Source organism: Ictalurus furcatus, chromosome 19, assembly GCF_023375685.1.
Source record: "Ictalurus furcatus strain D&B chromosome 19, Billie_1.0, whole genome shotgun sequence".
NCBI classification, from domain to species: domain Eukaryota; kingdom Metazoa; phylum Chordata; class Actinopteri; order Siluriformes; family Ictaluridae; genus Ictalurus; species Ictalurus furcatus.
In genome coordinates this window covers 20,641,656-20,658,246 of record NC_071273.1, presented here as the reverse complement: position 1 = coordinate 20,658,246, position 16,591 = coordinate 20,641,656, and the positions used below count along the sequence as shown (strand labels likewise).

Sequence of the window (16,591 nt, the reverse complement as noted above, 5' to 3'; positions counted from 1 at the left end):
CAAAAATCTGATTCCTGCTTAAAATGATTATTATTCACAGTTTAGGGACAATTACACACAGCTTGCAACTCTATTCACTCTTTTTAGTGAAAGTCAGACTGTTTGTATCCCTGTTTGCATGCTTTTCCCCAAGACATGAACATACTGTATGCTGGTGATGTGATGAGATCTAGATGCACAAGGAAACATTTTTTGGCCAGTGTTTCTCACACATCTCTCTCTCTCACACACACACACACACACACACACACTGCCCACAGGAGTGGCTGCTGTAGATGCAACTGTCATGCTGTGTTTGTGTGTAAAACTTTGGCCCAGTATGCTTATCTTGCCATTGCTATGTAGAAATAGTAAACACTGTAAGAATAAAACCTGTATAAAAAAAAAAAAAAAAAAAATATGAACTGGACTGACTGGATCTCATCCCTTTCTCACGCTCACTCACTCACATGCACACACACGCTCTGTAACACCATGCCAACTCCAGAACCTCTAAATGGCTCTAATGATCTCATTCCTTACGCACACTTGCTCCAACCCCCCACCAACCCCCAAGATATTTTGGGAAAGTAATAATAAGTGTTGAAGATTCTGCTGGATGTAACTGTATGTCTAAAAAAAATGATGACATTTAAAATGTACTCAAGGTGAAATGTTGGGGGGTTGGGGGGGGGGGGGGGTTTCATGTGTGGTCATAATAATAAAAAATAATAATATACGGTATAATAAAGCATGGTGTGTTCTCTTTACAACAGTCCGACACTTAGAAATTGTCATTCTTCAAGATACTTCAGATCTTTGGAGACGGTTTAACTTGGTGGTCACGACTCTATAGCTCGCGAGCCACGTGTGAGACTGACAAAAGTCGTGTGGCTCACCAGGCGTCTCACTCTTTACCAACATATCATCGTTAAAACCTCAGACACATCACTAGAGATCAGTTTCCTGCAGAAAATGCAAAGTCAATTACAGTTCCTTTGTTGTACAGAAAAACAAACTATTCGCAAAATAAAGTTTTTTTTACTTGTAACTTTGAGAGTTCGTCCTTGAAATATTGATTTCATTCTTGAAATATTATCAGGTTTTTTTTCATGAAATACTGCTACTTTAATTCTCATGCAATCAGAAAGCACGACTTTATTGATCAAAATGCTACTAATCTATATTTCACGTTTTCTTTAAACCTTTCAAAATGACACTAACGTGACATTGTAGGGTTTTTTTCTCCAGTGTAGATTCACAGAATTTAACTTCACGGTGCTGTGTATAGATCAGAATAGGCCGCTGTTTAGTCAGTATGGATTAGGTTCAACGACTGTATACTAGTATCAAAGCTGTAAACACTCAGTCAACATCATTCTGAAGAATCACATCATCTTTATTTCCCTTAAGAGTAACAAAGTCCAGCGTGTGCCGAGAGCTAGAGGAGTTACACGATCTGCGTGACAGGACACTGATCAGCCTGATCCAGGAACAGCGTCTGGAACATGTGGTTATAGAAGTCGGGGTGGTACAGGCAGGCCCGGGCGCAGTCCGGATTAAAATTCACCTCCAGAATCTGAGGCTGCATTACTCGAGTTCCTGAGAGGCAAAGATCATCACATGATATAAAACACTTCCAAACAATCTGGATTCACAAATATATCAAAATACAGTGTATATACATATATACAAAGCAAATACTTGTGTATACAGTGAAGTTCAATATAAGGATAAAGAAATGCTACTTTGTTTACTGGTGATGCTGCGAGTGTCATGGAATCTTCTCAGCAAAAAAGATAAAAACTTTAGAAATAAACACCAAGCTAGCAAAAAAGATACAGAGGACATTCTTTGAAACTACGTCAACAAGCTGGGAGAAAGAAGCTACAAACGATGAGTGAGGAATGTGTGCGCAGTGATTTTCTACAAGCTAGAGTTACATCAGTTTGTCCTTATTTCTCTAATATTTTATAGATTGATTATACATGGTTGGATTATACTTTGACTGAGGATTATTCCATATGAGCAGCCATATTGATTGGACATCACTAGCTGAACCCGGGGGTCGAGGAGACCGGCCCTGACTTTCTGAGTAGGAATTATGAGTTGAGGAGGCGTTTTCTTTGGTTTCCTGTCTCCCCCTCTCTCCCCACACTCTTCCTTATCCTTTCTCTCATCATTTGACCTCTCTCACATCCCTTCTGACTCATTTTTTCCTTCTCCCTCTCTTTGTTTCTTTCCCGCTTTCTCTTTCTGCTCTTTTCCACATTCTCTCTCCTTTGCAAGTGAAGCTGAAGGAAAGCAGAGCGCGCTGATCTAACGGGTGAGGACGAGTAAATGAGTGGAGTGTAATGTTGTGTAACACCTCCTTCTGTCTGTTCCCATTTCAGCATCAGGTCGATGGCGTATATCGCTCTGGAGGACGGATACGAGCAGATCCCGTATGGTGCAGGACGGGAGGACGCTGCCTGAAAGAGCTCTGCAAATGCCTTGAAGATATCCCTCTGACGTGTATACACACACACACACACACACACACACACATTAGTTTTTGGCAGCTTTTCAAATGCAGTTACTGTGCATCTTATTTCATTTTAGAAATACAGTAACAGTGTAGTAGGACTGGGCAATATATAGATATAATAACTATATAGTGATAAATTTTCTTTAAAAAAAACAACAAAAAAAAACACCCACACATTTATAACAGGGTTCGTACAGATCCTTCATAATGAAATTCCAGGATTTTCAAGGACTTTTCAAGCACTATTTTTTTTTCCAAGGACAAGAGGTATACATTCATCCATCTATTTTCTGTAATGCTTCTGTAATGCCACACAGAGTCTCAGGGAGCCTGGTGCCTGGAGCCTATCCCAGGGGACCCAGAGCATGAGGCGGGGGACACCCTGGACATGGTGCCAACCCATCACACACCCATTCACACAGACATTCACACAGTACGGACAAGTTAGAGATGTCAATCAGCCTACAACGTTTATCTTTGGACTGGGGGAGGAAACCCCTGAAGCACGGGGAGACCAGGCAAGCCCTGGAGGTGTGAGGCAAACATGATAACGTGATAAACCAGTGCCCCACACAAGAGATGTCATTCAAACATATTCTTTATTTTTAAATTCCAAAAATAAATAATAATAAAAAATTATATGGTGCCTTTTCCAGCCTTGCTGGACTAAATCTGCATTTCCCAGGTATTGCTCTGTCTTCACCATAAAGTCAGTACACTCCAGGTGAGTGACAGGAGCACTATTGCCAACAACTTTCAGTGGAAAGTTGCTAAATGTTGCTAGATGATGTCATGGGCTAATTAGCATATTCATTATCATCGTGTCATATTTGCATTCCCAATAAATCTGTTCCCCATTTACATATTTTTCTGTTTCTCTGAAGGGGGGGGGGGGTGTGGGGGGGGGAGAGGGGTGTGGGAGAGAGAGGGAGCACAGGAGGGAGAGAGAGAGGGGGAGTGAGGAAGAGAGAGAGGGGGAGTGAGGAAGAGAGAGAGAGAGGGAGCACAGTAGGGAGAGGGGGGGGGGGGAGTGTGGGAGAAAGAGAGAGGGAGCACAGTGGGGGGGTGTGGGAGAGAGAGAGGGAGCACAGGATGGCGAGAGAGAGAGAGAGAGCACAGGATGGCGAGAGAGAGAGAGAGAGAGAGGAGGGTGTGGGAGAGAGAGAGAGAGGGAGCACAGGAGAGAGAGAGAGGGAGCACAGGAGAGAGAGAGAGGGAGCACAGGAGGGAGAGAGGGAGAGAGAGAGAGAGGGAACGTGGGAGGGAGAGAGAGAGAGGGAGCACAGGAGGGAGAGAGGGAGAGAGAGAGAGAAGGAACGTGGGAGGGAGAGAGAGAGGGAGCACAGGAGGGAGAGAGAGAGAGAGAGAGAGAGAGAAGGAGCATGGGGGAGAGAGAGAGAGAGAGGGAGCACAGGAGGGAGAGAGAGAGGGAGAGAGAGAGAGAATGAGTGTGGGGGAGAGAGAGAGAGAGAGAAGGAGCGTGGGAGAGAGAGAGAAGGAGTGTGGGAGAGAGAGAGAAGGAGCGTGGGAGAGAGAGAGAGGGAGCACAGGAGGGAGAGAGAGAGAGGGAGAGAGAGAGGAGTGTGGGGAGAGAGAGAGAGAGAGAGAGAGAGAGAGAGAAAAGGAGCGTGGGAGAGAGAGAGGAGCGTGAGAGAGAGAGAGAAGGAGCGTGGGAGAGAGAGAGAGGGAGCACAGGAGGGAGAGAGAGAGAGGGAGAGAGAGAGGAGTGTGGGGAGAGAGAGAGAGAGAGAGAGAGATAGAGAGAGAGAGAGAAGGAGCGTGGGAGAGAGAGAGAAGGAGCGTGGGAGAGGGAGCACAGGAGGGAGAGAGAGAGAGCGAGAGAGAGAGAGAGAGAAGGAGCGTGGGAGAGAGAGAGAGAGAGGGAGCACAGGAGGGAGAGAGAGAGAGAGAGAGAGAGAGAGAGAGAGAGAGAGTATGGGAAAGAGAGGGACGGAGTGTGGGAGAGAGAGAGAGGGGGAGTGTGGGGGGGGGGAGAGAGAGAGAGAGAGAGAGAGAAGGACAGCTTGAACTTGATTCTGAGTGTAGGTTATTTCTCTGATATCTTGGCTCAAAAACATATTATAAAACATATGATAATATCAAATCCATGTACACAAACAAGTGCAGAATTAAAATTGGCAACAAAAGAACCAAATTCTTCCCTCAGGAGCGTGGAGTGAGAGGGTTGCTGCCTAAGCCCAACACTATTTAATATATATAAACAAATTGGCCTCCTTTTTAGCTCGCTCAGCAGCACCCGGTCTCTCTCTACACGACTCAGAGGTCAAATTCCTGCTGTATGTAGAGGACCTGGTCCTGCTGTCCCCCAGTGTCCAAGGTCTACAGCAGAACCTGGACCTGCTGCAGCAGTACTGTCAGACCTGGGCCCTGATGTTGTAGAGAATCTCTCCAATCGAATTAAAAAAAAAAACTTACAGACAAGTGGTTATAGATGTCAAAAGATCAAACTTTATTTAAATCAAATAAAGCTGAGACCTCTGCAGATAGTCTGGATCCATACAGTCATGACACAGGCTTTTATACTGTCCTTAAACAGTGTGCTCAACTAGGCAGGGTTTACCGCTTCTTCCTTTTGGAAACAACCTGTCTGTTCACGACAGTTAATTCCTAGGATTTCCTGATACTTCAATGAATTCATCTCATCTTCCACACGCTGCAGGTTTCCAGTGCCAGGGGATGCAGAGCAGACCCAGAGCATCACTGAGCCTCCACCATGCTCGACTGTGGACAGAGTGTTTTTTCTTCATTCTTCTTCCTCCAGACATACTGCTGATCCATCATGCCGAAAAGTTTTGTTTCATCGCTCCACAGAACAGAATCCCCAAACTTCTGGGGCTTATTTATGTGATTTTGAGCGATTTTTCTTGTGCTTTTGGGTCAGTAGTGGTGAATGTCTTGGAGTTCTGGCATGGAAACCTTCTGCGTTTAGTACAAACCTTACTGTGCTCACTGAAACCTCAGTGTCTGTTGCACCAAGTCTTGCTGCAGATCTTTTGCAGTCACTCAAGGGTTTTTCACAACCTGCCTTCTCACAAATCTGCTTGCTCTCCTTTTTCTGCCCCGTCCAGGTATTTCATACATTTTCTACCCCTAGCCAGTTCAGGTATTTCATGTGTTCCAGCACAAGTGCACCTGCTGCAACTAATGAAGCCCTTGATTACTCACATCAGGTGTGCTTGAGACAACACCTGTTTTGCATATTTATGCTGTTGTGAGGGATTCTATTCAGTATATATATATATACTCAATAAGCAGTGGATAAGACATGACAAAGAATTATTCACAGAAGTGCATCAGTCGGGAATGTCTATGCTTATGCTTAAGCCCTAAGGATGGCTTGGCCACTGAGGAAGGGTGCTTTCACACCAAACGTGAAAACGATCTCTTACCTTCGGCTAATTCACACCTGCACGATAGGTGGCGCTGACCGAGAATGCATTTTACGCCTGCACACTAGGTGGCGCAGCCCACCATTCAGCTGATCGGCCTATCGTCTTTGACCACTGAGAAGAATCACCACATAAATGCGCGAGTGATCACGCCCGGTGTGAATAGCTCCATAGGCATCTATTGTTTCGATTCAAGAGAGTCATCACGTCGTACATTCGCATCGCATAATCACGCTCAATGTGAAATGCCCTTAAAGATGTTGAAACAGATCAGCGCGGAAGCCAAAAACATCATTTGGACATATGATTATGTTGTAAGAGTAAACTTTGTAAGAATAAAACCTTTAACAAAAAAAAATTAGCTGATTGGACATGCGTCACAATTATAAACAGAATATAATCATAAGAAATTAATTGTGGCGAAAAAGTCAGGCTGCTTCCATAGAAATAAAAGGGGTAAACTCCGCCTAGAGGAGCTCACTGTTTTAGGACAGTATAAAAGCCTGTGTCGTGATTGTATGATTCAGACTTCTGCAGAGAGCTCAGCTGTATTTGACTTAAATAAAGTTTGATTACTTTTGACAAACAACCCCTTGTCTCTGAAATTTTTTTGAGTTGGATTGGAGAGATTTTCCATTTTGCACATCAGCAAAGACGATGTGCGAGAGGGAGTTCTAAGAGTACTAAAGAACTGCCAGGTGGGCTGCCAGATGGTGCCGGGGGGTGCGTAGAAAATCTAGAAATTCCCCCCGGCACCATCTGGCAGCCTCCCAGGGGGCAATGACCCCCAGTTTGAGAACCACTGCTCTAGAACGGTCAACCTTTGGTCCAGAGGACGCAGTCTCTTAGCTGAGAAACTTAATACAGAAGAGCCACGTGGAAAAAAACTAAATTATGGAAATTTGACAAGTTTAGTGGGCCACAAAGACATGCACCCTACACAAAGGGAGCCTCATGCTGAAAAAGTTTGAGAACCACTGGTCTAAAGTCCCTTATCATCTAGTACCCTCTCAGGATTATTGACTATTCCACTGTATGCTACAGCTGACTGACAGAATCTTTCTGTGGATTCACTTAGGGTTTCTTCATTTTTTGCACACAACTAGTGAGTTCTTTAGAGTACAGTAACACACTGCCTTTCTTAGATCCCATTTGGTCTATTGAAACCCCGAGAAACAACGTATACTACAGCATACTCCAGTCACTCACCCATCCTGCAGCGGGGAGTCATATTTTGAGTGAAAGGATGAAAACACTAAATTTATTTAGCGATTTTGTATTTACTGTTTTGTTAGAAATTACAGACTGCCTCTCAGCAGATTAAACCCCGAACTGTGTTGGGATAATCTTGTTCCCCAAAAAACGCAGAATTTTCAAAGGGACAATTGATCTCAGTCTCAGCATCCATCCATCCATCTTCTACCGTTTACTCCTTTTCAGGGTCATGGGAAACCTGGAGCCTATCCCAGGAAGCATCAGGCACGAGGCGGGGTATACCCTGGACAGGGTGCCAGTCCAGGGTGTCCAGGGAGAACATGCAAACTCCACACACATATGGCTCCGGCGGGACTCAGTAATATGTGTATAATACCACTTAAAGTGACATTCACACAGTTCTAGTATGGGAGCGTTAGTGGGACATCAAGAACCATCCCTGAACAAAGGGGCTATGTGTCTGTAGTTAGTATTCAGAAAGACATCTCTCTCGATAGTCCCATCACCTCACCACCTGTGGGTCACACCTGTAACAACATCTGTACTGTGAGAACGGAAAGTGATCGCATCAAATCCTGTCCTTAATTTACATTTAGAATGAAACTTCATTTACATTCCATACTGAAAACCTGGTTTGAAATACAGTATAAAATGTCTGTGCTGGTACTGTTCGGGGTTCACTTTGACTTGGACGAACCCGAAGTGCTTCATGTACTTTGTCACTGCGATAAAGTTATTCTTCGCCGAGATCTTCGACATCCTCTTCATTTTTTTTTTTTTTTTTTTACAGTACCACTACATAAAAATGGCTATTTTAAAAGGTTTTTCAGTACTTCAATCGCAAAACGCCAAATTCAAGCACTTCAAGCTCCTTGTACGAACCCTGTAATGTTTATAAAAAGAAATTAATAAAAAGACATTCTTCAGGGTTTTTTTGTCTTTAAAACACTCTTTTGTGTCTGTCTTTTTTTTTTTTTAATTCTGAGACTCACCTCCACCTCTTTCCATGGATATTCTGCATACTGCTTTTCAAACATAGGCATGAACTCGTCATAGTGAACCTTTAAGAACCAGACAGAGAGAAAAATGTAATAATCTCCAGAATATTATTACTGACATCATCTGATAACCAGTTCAACAGACATGTATATTAGCAACTGAGAAATGCATAATAAAAAAATCTTACCTAATATTTCTCATCATGAGATTTAATAACTGTTAATTAAAAACTCTTAATTAGATTGCCGGGTCTAGGCCAACGAGGCCTAAATGTTTCAGAAGTTCTGTTTTAAGGAAGTAATTATATTCAACATGCAGTAATTATTAGTCATAAATGATCCTAAATAGTTGGTCTGTAATTAAGCACAGATGCAGGCACAGCATTCTGAAACAATGAGTGCACACGCACGCACGCACGCGAGAAATAGCACGCACCCACACACGTTGCACACATGTTCTTTCTAACACTCTGAGGTTGGTCTAGGTCATAAAATATATATATATATAGTTATGTTAAATCGGGATCACATACATTCCTGACACAAATGTTACCATACATGGTACGGCCATATGTATTCCAGACACCCACACACGTTGCACAAACATGTTCTTTCTTTTCACATAGAATATGAAACACTCTGAGGTAGGTCATAAAAAATATATATAGTTATGTTAAATCTGGATCACATCCATTCCTGACACAAATGTTACCATACATGGTACGGCCATGTGTATTACACATCCAAACAAAAATATCACACACACACACGCGCAAACACACACGTGCACGTACAGACAAACACATGCATACGAACCTGTTTATAAAAGTCGAGCATCCCTCCAGGTTGTATAATACTCTGTACTTAGAACAACGTGTGCGAGCTTACAACATGGCTGATGTTTGTCCTAACGCGCCGAAAAAAGCTCACCCTTTTTTGGGAAGAATAGTAAAAATGTTAGAACATGAAAAGATTCAATATTGGGTAATGCCAAACGGATGTACAGCCGGGTTTTTTTTCGATGCAGAAAAAGGAACCGTTGTGCTTTTCAAGTTCTCGGTCCCGGGACACATCCACTGGAGTTGCGCTACAGACAGCGTAACTTTTAACAAAGGTGACTGGAAAAAGTTCAGAAAATGGTGCAAGGATTTTGACTACATTGTTAGAATGGACTTCTTTTCCCCGGATGAGTACAGACATAAATGGAGCGGTACATCTCTGCAATGCAAATACCGCATCAGAGCAACAAATTTCTCCAAGAACCAGGTTTCACTGCACTGTGCTGCTGTATTAACCGGTGACAACGCCCCTGATAACAATGAGAATTGTGAAGTGAGGTATGACCGAACCAGCTGGCACGATCTGCAACGCTACTTCCATCAAATCGATGAATTATTCCAAAAAACTGGAAGAGACAAAGAAATGATGCAAATAAAAGTAAGGCTAGAAGATCTCTTCTTCTGAGATCGTCAATATACTACTCTTGATCAGAAACTCCACCTTCCCCAAGACTCCTCCCACACGCTATATCAATGAGTCTGAATACATATCGAGTCAAAGTATTCTGAGCATCAACCAGCAATATGGCTTGTGAATTCAACCCCGTTTTCTACAACTCTGATGCTACCCGGTATGATGATGATGATGTGACCAAATCTGACCTATCTGACAACGAACGATGAAGCCGACGGGTGTATAACCAACACTGTGCTAACCATCATACGTGCTGTTATGGGAGAACTGTTGGACAGAGTTAACCAACAAGATCTGAAGGACAACTGCCACGGCTGCGCGATCGAACATCCGAGTCAACTCCAACACGCGTGTTTGTTCGATCCTGAAGAGTACTATCTACACCTAAACACCTACAGATTGCTGAAAAAACTGTTTAAACCGTGGTTCAAATACACATTGGCAAGAGGTCTGAAACTGCGTGGAATCAAACTCACTCCTTCCCTGGAAAAAATTCAAGGTATCGCTGAAGCCACCGTGTGTGAATGGCGAGACGAGCCTCATATCAAAACCGTGTTGAACGAGGTCAAGGAGAAAACCAAAAGACGTTTTCAACGAGCAAGTGTGCGAAGACGTTGTAGATTACCGGACCTTTCACTCATCTGTGGAACCCGCTGAACCGTCGCATACGTGGGAAACTTCAAAACAAGCCACGTCTATTCTGACTGCGAGAGAAAGCCTGAAGCCAATTAAAACAAAATGCTGAAGACATTCGTAAATAGCGTGTGTCCTTAACACATCGGTGTGTATCAAGTTTTCATATGTATTGCTGAAACATTCGAATGTAAAACTAAACATGTATCTAAACCGGCGTGTGATATAAATTGTTTAGAATGGAAAATGTTACTTTGATTGAATATGTAATACCTAGCTCACGGGTTCTGAGATAAATGCTTAATCTACACTGGTGTTTGATCATTCTTGTCTTGACACTCGAAATGACTGAACGATTGATGAAGAATATATATTATACACCGTCAGAACCTGGTTCGTACGGTGGTGTTGAGAGTTTGCAAAGAGCTATTGTTGAGAAAATAGGTAAAAGAGCTAATGATACTGAAATAAAAAACTGGTTAGCAGAGCAGGATGCATACAGTCTATATAAACCAGTATCTACAAAGTTTAAAAGAAACAAGGTTTTTGTGAAGAACATCGATGAACAATGGCAAGCTGATTTAGTCGATATGAGCAACTTGTCAGAGAGTAACGACAATGCGATCACGTGTATAGATATTTTATCCAAATATGCCTGGGTACGTGTGTTACGAAACAAGACCGGACTCGAGGTAACTAAAGCTTTTGATTCCATTCTAAAGGAAGGTAGAGTCCCCAAACTACAAACTGATCAAGGAAGGAGTTTTTCAACAAAAATTTTCAGACATTAATGAAAATACATGACATTATTCACTTTGCTACGGGTACGGGTCAAAAAGCATCGGTGTGTGAAAGGTTCAACAGAACGCTAAAGACCAGGATGTGGAGATATTTTACCGCTTTTAACACGAGAAAATACATCGACATAGTTCAGGATTTGATTCAAGCGTACAATCACAATTATCATTCCAGCATCAAAATGAAACCCGCCGAGGTCAACGAAGCCAATTCCTTCAGAGTATTTAAAACCCTCTACGGACTGTTATCACCTAAATTAAAGAAACTAAATTTCAAGTTTAAAGTCGGTGATATCGTTAGAATTTCTCGTTTAAAAAGACAGTTTGAGAAAGGATACGAGCAAAACTTTACGGGTGAATATTTTACAATCTCCGAACGGATACCGAGAGATCCCCCAGTATATAAATTACACGACTGTGATGGTGAAAAAACTGAGGGAACATTTTATGAACCCGAGTTACAAAAGATCATTATCGGTGAGGACAAAACGTTTAAAATTGAGAAAATCTTGTCTGAAAAGACATTACCCACTATTTGACATTACCCAATATTGAATCTTTTCATGTTCTAACATTTTTTCTATTCTTCCCAAAAAAGGGTGAGCTTTTTTCGGCGCGTTAGGACAAACATCAGCCATGTTGTAAGCTCGCACATGTTGTTCTAAGTACAGAGTATTATAAAACCTAGAGGGATGCTCGACTTTTATAAACAGGTTCGTATGCATGCGTTTGTCTGTACGTGCATGTGTGTGTGTGTGTGATATTTTTGTTTGGATGTGTAATACACATGGCCGTACCATGTATGGTAACATTTGTGTCAGGAATGGATGTGATCCAGATTTAACATAACTATATATATTTTTATGATCATGACCTTTGACCTAGATATAGAGAGTGAGAATATGTATCTTTTTGACCTTTGACCTAGACCTGTCAAAAATAATGTTACAATATATACAAACTATTTCACGCGCACACACACACACACACACACACACACACACACACACACACACACACACACACCCCTCCCCCCTTTGGGCTAGATTTAATCAGATGACATGAAGTTACTGAGGGTTTGTGCTCTCACCTGTTTCAACTGAACACCTTCAGCATAGTTCATCACCGTGTAGTGCTTTTGATAATCATCAAAATGATCCAGAGAGAACGGCCTGGAGGAGCAGAGAGAAAGAGCGAAGAGTGAGAGAGAGAGAGAGAGAGAGAGAGAGCTTTACTGAGCTTTATAAGGTTGCACATTTAGAATAACAAATCATCTTCTGTTTTTGCAGAGCTGGCAGCTTTGTGCGAAGGAATAATAAATATTAAGGCAAAGAAAACCTCCCAAAACAATCAGATATATTCATTAGAATTCTTCCAAAAAAACAAACAGATTTATAAATACAGTATATAATAATTCTGTATGGAAGTGTGTATAGAAGAAATCGGACACTGTGCTCCAGTAATATTGGCACCCTTGGTAAATATGAGCAAAAGAGTCTGTGAAAAATTGTCTTTATTGTTTAACCTTTTGTTAAAAAAATTTCACAAAAATACTCTGCTGTCATGGACATCAAACAATTGCAAACAAAACACAGGTTTATCAAAAATATCTTTGTTAAATATAGGTGTGCAACAATTATTGGCACCCTTTTGCCAAGATAACAGCTCTGAGTCTTCTCCTATAATACCTGAAAATCAGCCCCAAAAACAGCCCCAAATCATTAAAGAGACACCACCGTATTTAACCGTGGGCATGAGGTAAGAGTTTGTATCATCCATATCACTAATTGGTTTTGACAGGTCTAGGTCAAAGGTTATCAGCAATTATAATTATCTTGGCAGGTCAAAGGTCATCATCATCAAATATAATTATGCTGAGAGTTGTACAGCAAAGGTCATCACCAACGTCATTATCTGGACAGGCGTAGTTAATGATGTATATCAGTAGTAAACTTTAAATCCGGTTCTGGTGCATTCCACACATGCAACCAAAAATATGACTGACACACACACACACACACACACACTCTTTCACATAGAATGTATTCATACATAGTATGGTCATGTGCATTCCACACACACTTTTTTCACATTATTTAAAAGGAATTTAAGTGTGATTGGTTGGATGTGTGGTTGGATGTGAAGTGGTTGGATGTGTGTGTGCATGTGTGTGTGTGTGTGTGTGGAATGCACATGACCATACTATGTATGAATACATTCTATATGAAAGAACGTGTGCGTGTAATTTTTGGTTGGATGTGTGTGTGTGTGATTTTTGGCTGGATGTGTGTCATTTTTGGTTGGATGTGTGTGTGTGTGTGTCATTTTTGGTTGGATGTGTGTGTGTGTGTGTGTGTGTCATTTTTGGTTGGATGTGTGTGTGTGTGTGTGTGTGTGTCATTTTTGGTTGGATGTGTGTGTGTGTGTGTGTGTGTGTCATTTTTGGTTGGATGTGTGTGTGTGTGTGTCATTTTTGGTTGGATGTGTGTGTGTGTGTGTGTGTGTCATTTTTGGTTGGATGTGTGTGTGTGTGTCATTTTTGGTTGGATGTGTGTGTGTGTGTCATTTTTGGTTGGATGTGTGTGTGTGTGTCATTTTTGGTTGGATGTGTGTGTGTGTGTCATTTTTGGTTGGATGTGTGTGTGTGTCATTTTTGGTTGGATGTGTGTGTGTGTGTGTCATTTTTGGTTGGATGTGTGTGTGTGTGTGTCATTTTTGGTTGGATGTGTGTGTGTGTGTCATTTTTGGTTGGATGTGTGTGTGTGTGTCATTTTTGGTTGGATGTGTGTGTGTGTGTCATTTTTGGTTGGATGTGTGTGTGTGTCATTTTTGGTTGGATGTGTGTGTGTGTGTGTCATTTTTGGTTGGATGTGTGTGTGTGTGTCATTTTTGGTTGGATGTGTGTGTGTGTGTGTCATTTTTGGTTGGATGTGTGTGTGTGTGTGTGTGTCATTTTTGGTTGGATGTGTGTGTGTGTGTGTGTGTCATTTTTGGTTGGATGTGTGTGTGTGTGTGTGTGTGTGTGTCATTTTTGGTTGGATGTGTGTGTGTGTGTCATTTTTGGTTGGATGTGTGTGTGTGTGTGTGTGTGTGTGTGTGTGTCATTTTTGGTTGGGTGTGTGTCATTTTTGGTTGGATGTGTGTGTGTGTGTCATTTTTGGTTGGATGTGTGTGTGTGTGTGTCATTTTTGGTTGGATGTGTGTGTGTGTGTGTGTGTGTCATTTTTGGTTGGGTGTGTGTCATTTTTGGTTGGATGTGTGTGTGTGTGTCATTTTTGGTTGGATGTGTGTGTGTGTGTGTGTGTCATTTTTGGTTGGATGTGTGTGTGTGTGTGTCATTTTTGGTTGGATGTGTGTGTGTGTGTGTCATTTTTGGTTGGATGTGTGTGTGTGTGTGTGTGTGTGTCATTTTTGGTTGGATGTGTGTGTGTGTGTGTGTGTGTGTCATTTTTGGTTGGATGTGTGTGTGTGTGTGTCATTTTTGGTTGGATGTGTGTGTGTGTGTGTCATTTTTGGTTGGATGTGTGTGTGTGTGTGTCATTTTTGGTTGGATGTGTGTGTGTGTGTGTGTCATTTTTGGTTGGATGTGTGTGTGTGTGTCATTTTTGGTTGGATGTGTGTGTGTGTGTGTGTCATTTTTGGTTGGATGTGTGTGTGTGTGTGTGTCATTTTTGGTTGGATGTGTGTGTGTGTGTGTGTCATTTTTGGTTGGATGTGTGTGTGTGTGTGTGTCATTTTTGGTTGGATGTGTGTGTGTGTGTGTGTCATTTTTGGTTGGATGTGTGTGTGTGTGTGTGTCATTTTTGGTTGGATGTGTGTGTGTGTGTGTGTCATTTTTGGTTGGATGTGTGTGTGTGTGTGTGTGTCATTTTTGGTTGGATGTGTGTGTGTGTGTGTGTGTCATTTTTGGTTGGATGTGTGTGTGTGTGTGTGTGTCATTTTTGGTTGGATGTGTGTGTGTGTGTGTCATTTTTGGTTGGATGTGTGTGTGTCATTTTTGGTTGGATGTGTGTGTGTGTGTCATTTTTGGTTGGATGTGTGTGTGTGTGTCATTTTTGGTTGGATGTGTGTGTGTGTGTCATTTTTGGTTGGATGTGTGTGTGTGTGTGTCATTTTTGGTTGGATGTGTGTGTGTGTGTCATTTTTGGTTGGATATGCTGCTCTCTACCAGAAAATCCTAAAGGAGAATGTCCGTCCGGTCTTCAGTCTGTAAACTGAAACTCGAGCGCAGCTGGATTACGTAGCAAGACAACGATCCAAAGCGTAGGAGTAAGTCCTAGTCCTAGAAGTAAGTGAAAGACTGATCTCCAGTTATCGGAAGTGTTTGGTTGTAGTTATTGCTGCTAAAAGGTGACACAACCAGATTTTAAGTTTAAGGGGGCAATTAGTTTTTCACATTGTTGATAGGTGTTGGATAAATTTTTTTTTTCTCCAATAAAATATATTATATATATATATATTAAACTGTATTGTGTGTTTACTCAGGTTGCCTTCGTATTATGATGTATTTCGTTCAAAGATTTAAAACTATTTAGAATGAGCTATATACAAAACCAGAAGAAATCAGGATAATTTTTCACATGCTAGCAGAAACTCATCACGAAAAAATATATTAGCGTACACATCCAAAACAACTGGATGGCAAAAAAAGTAAGGAATAAAACACTTAGCGACGTGCTGTTATAGGAAAATAATGAAAATTACAATAGAGTGGACCGTTACCTTCCTAAAGGTGATTTATTTTCCAATAACAGCACATCACAAGCTACTTCATCACATACCACAGTATCCATTTGTAGTCATGTTTAAAATTGTGGAATGTCGGTGAAACTTTCTTTTTAACTTAGGAAGACAGAAAACTGCAGCTTGGCATGCTACAAAGAAACTGCAAAGTCATCCATATTTGAGTTTCCTATGGTGTAAAAATGAATGTTTGTCTCTCTTTGTTACAAAGCACTAACACCAGAGACTCCTTCCAAAATGTTACATAAACGACTCCTTACAGAAAGCTTTACCATAAAAATATGATTCTTTTTTTTCTTTGTTAAATAATATGTTTATTTTTTTTTTTTAGATCTGTGTATTATTTTTAGGTTTAGATTACGTGACGCTTTTGCCATACCCCGTGTAAGCTGGTGATTTTTATAAACTTGTGTATCTGTTCAAATGCTGTGTTCGTGCTAATTCCCAAGGATATGTGTGTGTGTTAGTCTGGCAACAGACTTGCTTTATACTGTTATCACACAGCAGAGATATAGCGATAGAGGAATTGGCAACCCTTGCAGTTTCGGCCTCCCTTTTTTCAACAGATAAGAGAGAAAAAACAACTATCATGTGAAGGAAGACCATGATGTTGTGGGGCAGTGGCGGCTCAACAGTAAAGCTCTGGGTTACTGATTAGAAGGACGGGAGATGAAGCCCCAGCACCACCACAGCTGCCAGAGCTGGGGCCTTGAGAAAGGCACTTAACCTCATTTGCTCCAGGGGCGCCATATTATGGCTGACCCTGCACTCTGACCCCAGCTTCCTAGCAAGCTTCGTTCTCTAGATGATGAATAA

At 41.6% G+C, this 16,591-nt stretch overlaps 1 protein-coding gene across 1 annotated transcript in view; it reads right to left on the bottom strand.

Annotated features, from left to right (window-relative positions):
* Nucleotides 1-1,357: 1,357 nt before the first annotated feature.
* The window catches only part of ttll12 (tubulin tyrosine ligase-like family, member 12), a 30,536-nt gene continuing 15,302 nt past the window's right edge, over nt 1,358-16,591 (bottom strand). Inside the window, exons 11-14 of the mRNA XM_053650216.1 lie at nt 12,123-12,204; nt 8,124-8,192; nt 2,348-2,486; nt 1,358-1,581 (exon numbers count right to left, since the gene is read on the bottom strand). Coding sequence (XP_053506191.1) covers nt 1,430-1,581; nt 2,348-2,486; nt 8,124-8,192; nt 12,123-12,204 — 442 coding nt within the window. The 3' untranslated portion in view covers nt 1,358-1,429. The remainder of the gene's footprint in view (nt 1,582-2,347; nt 2,487-8,123; nt 8,193-12,122; nt 12,205-16,591) is intronic.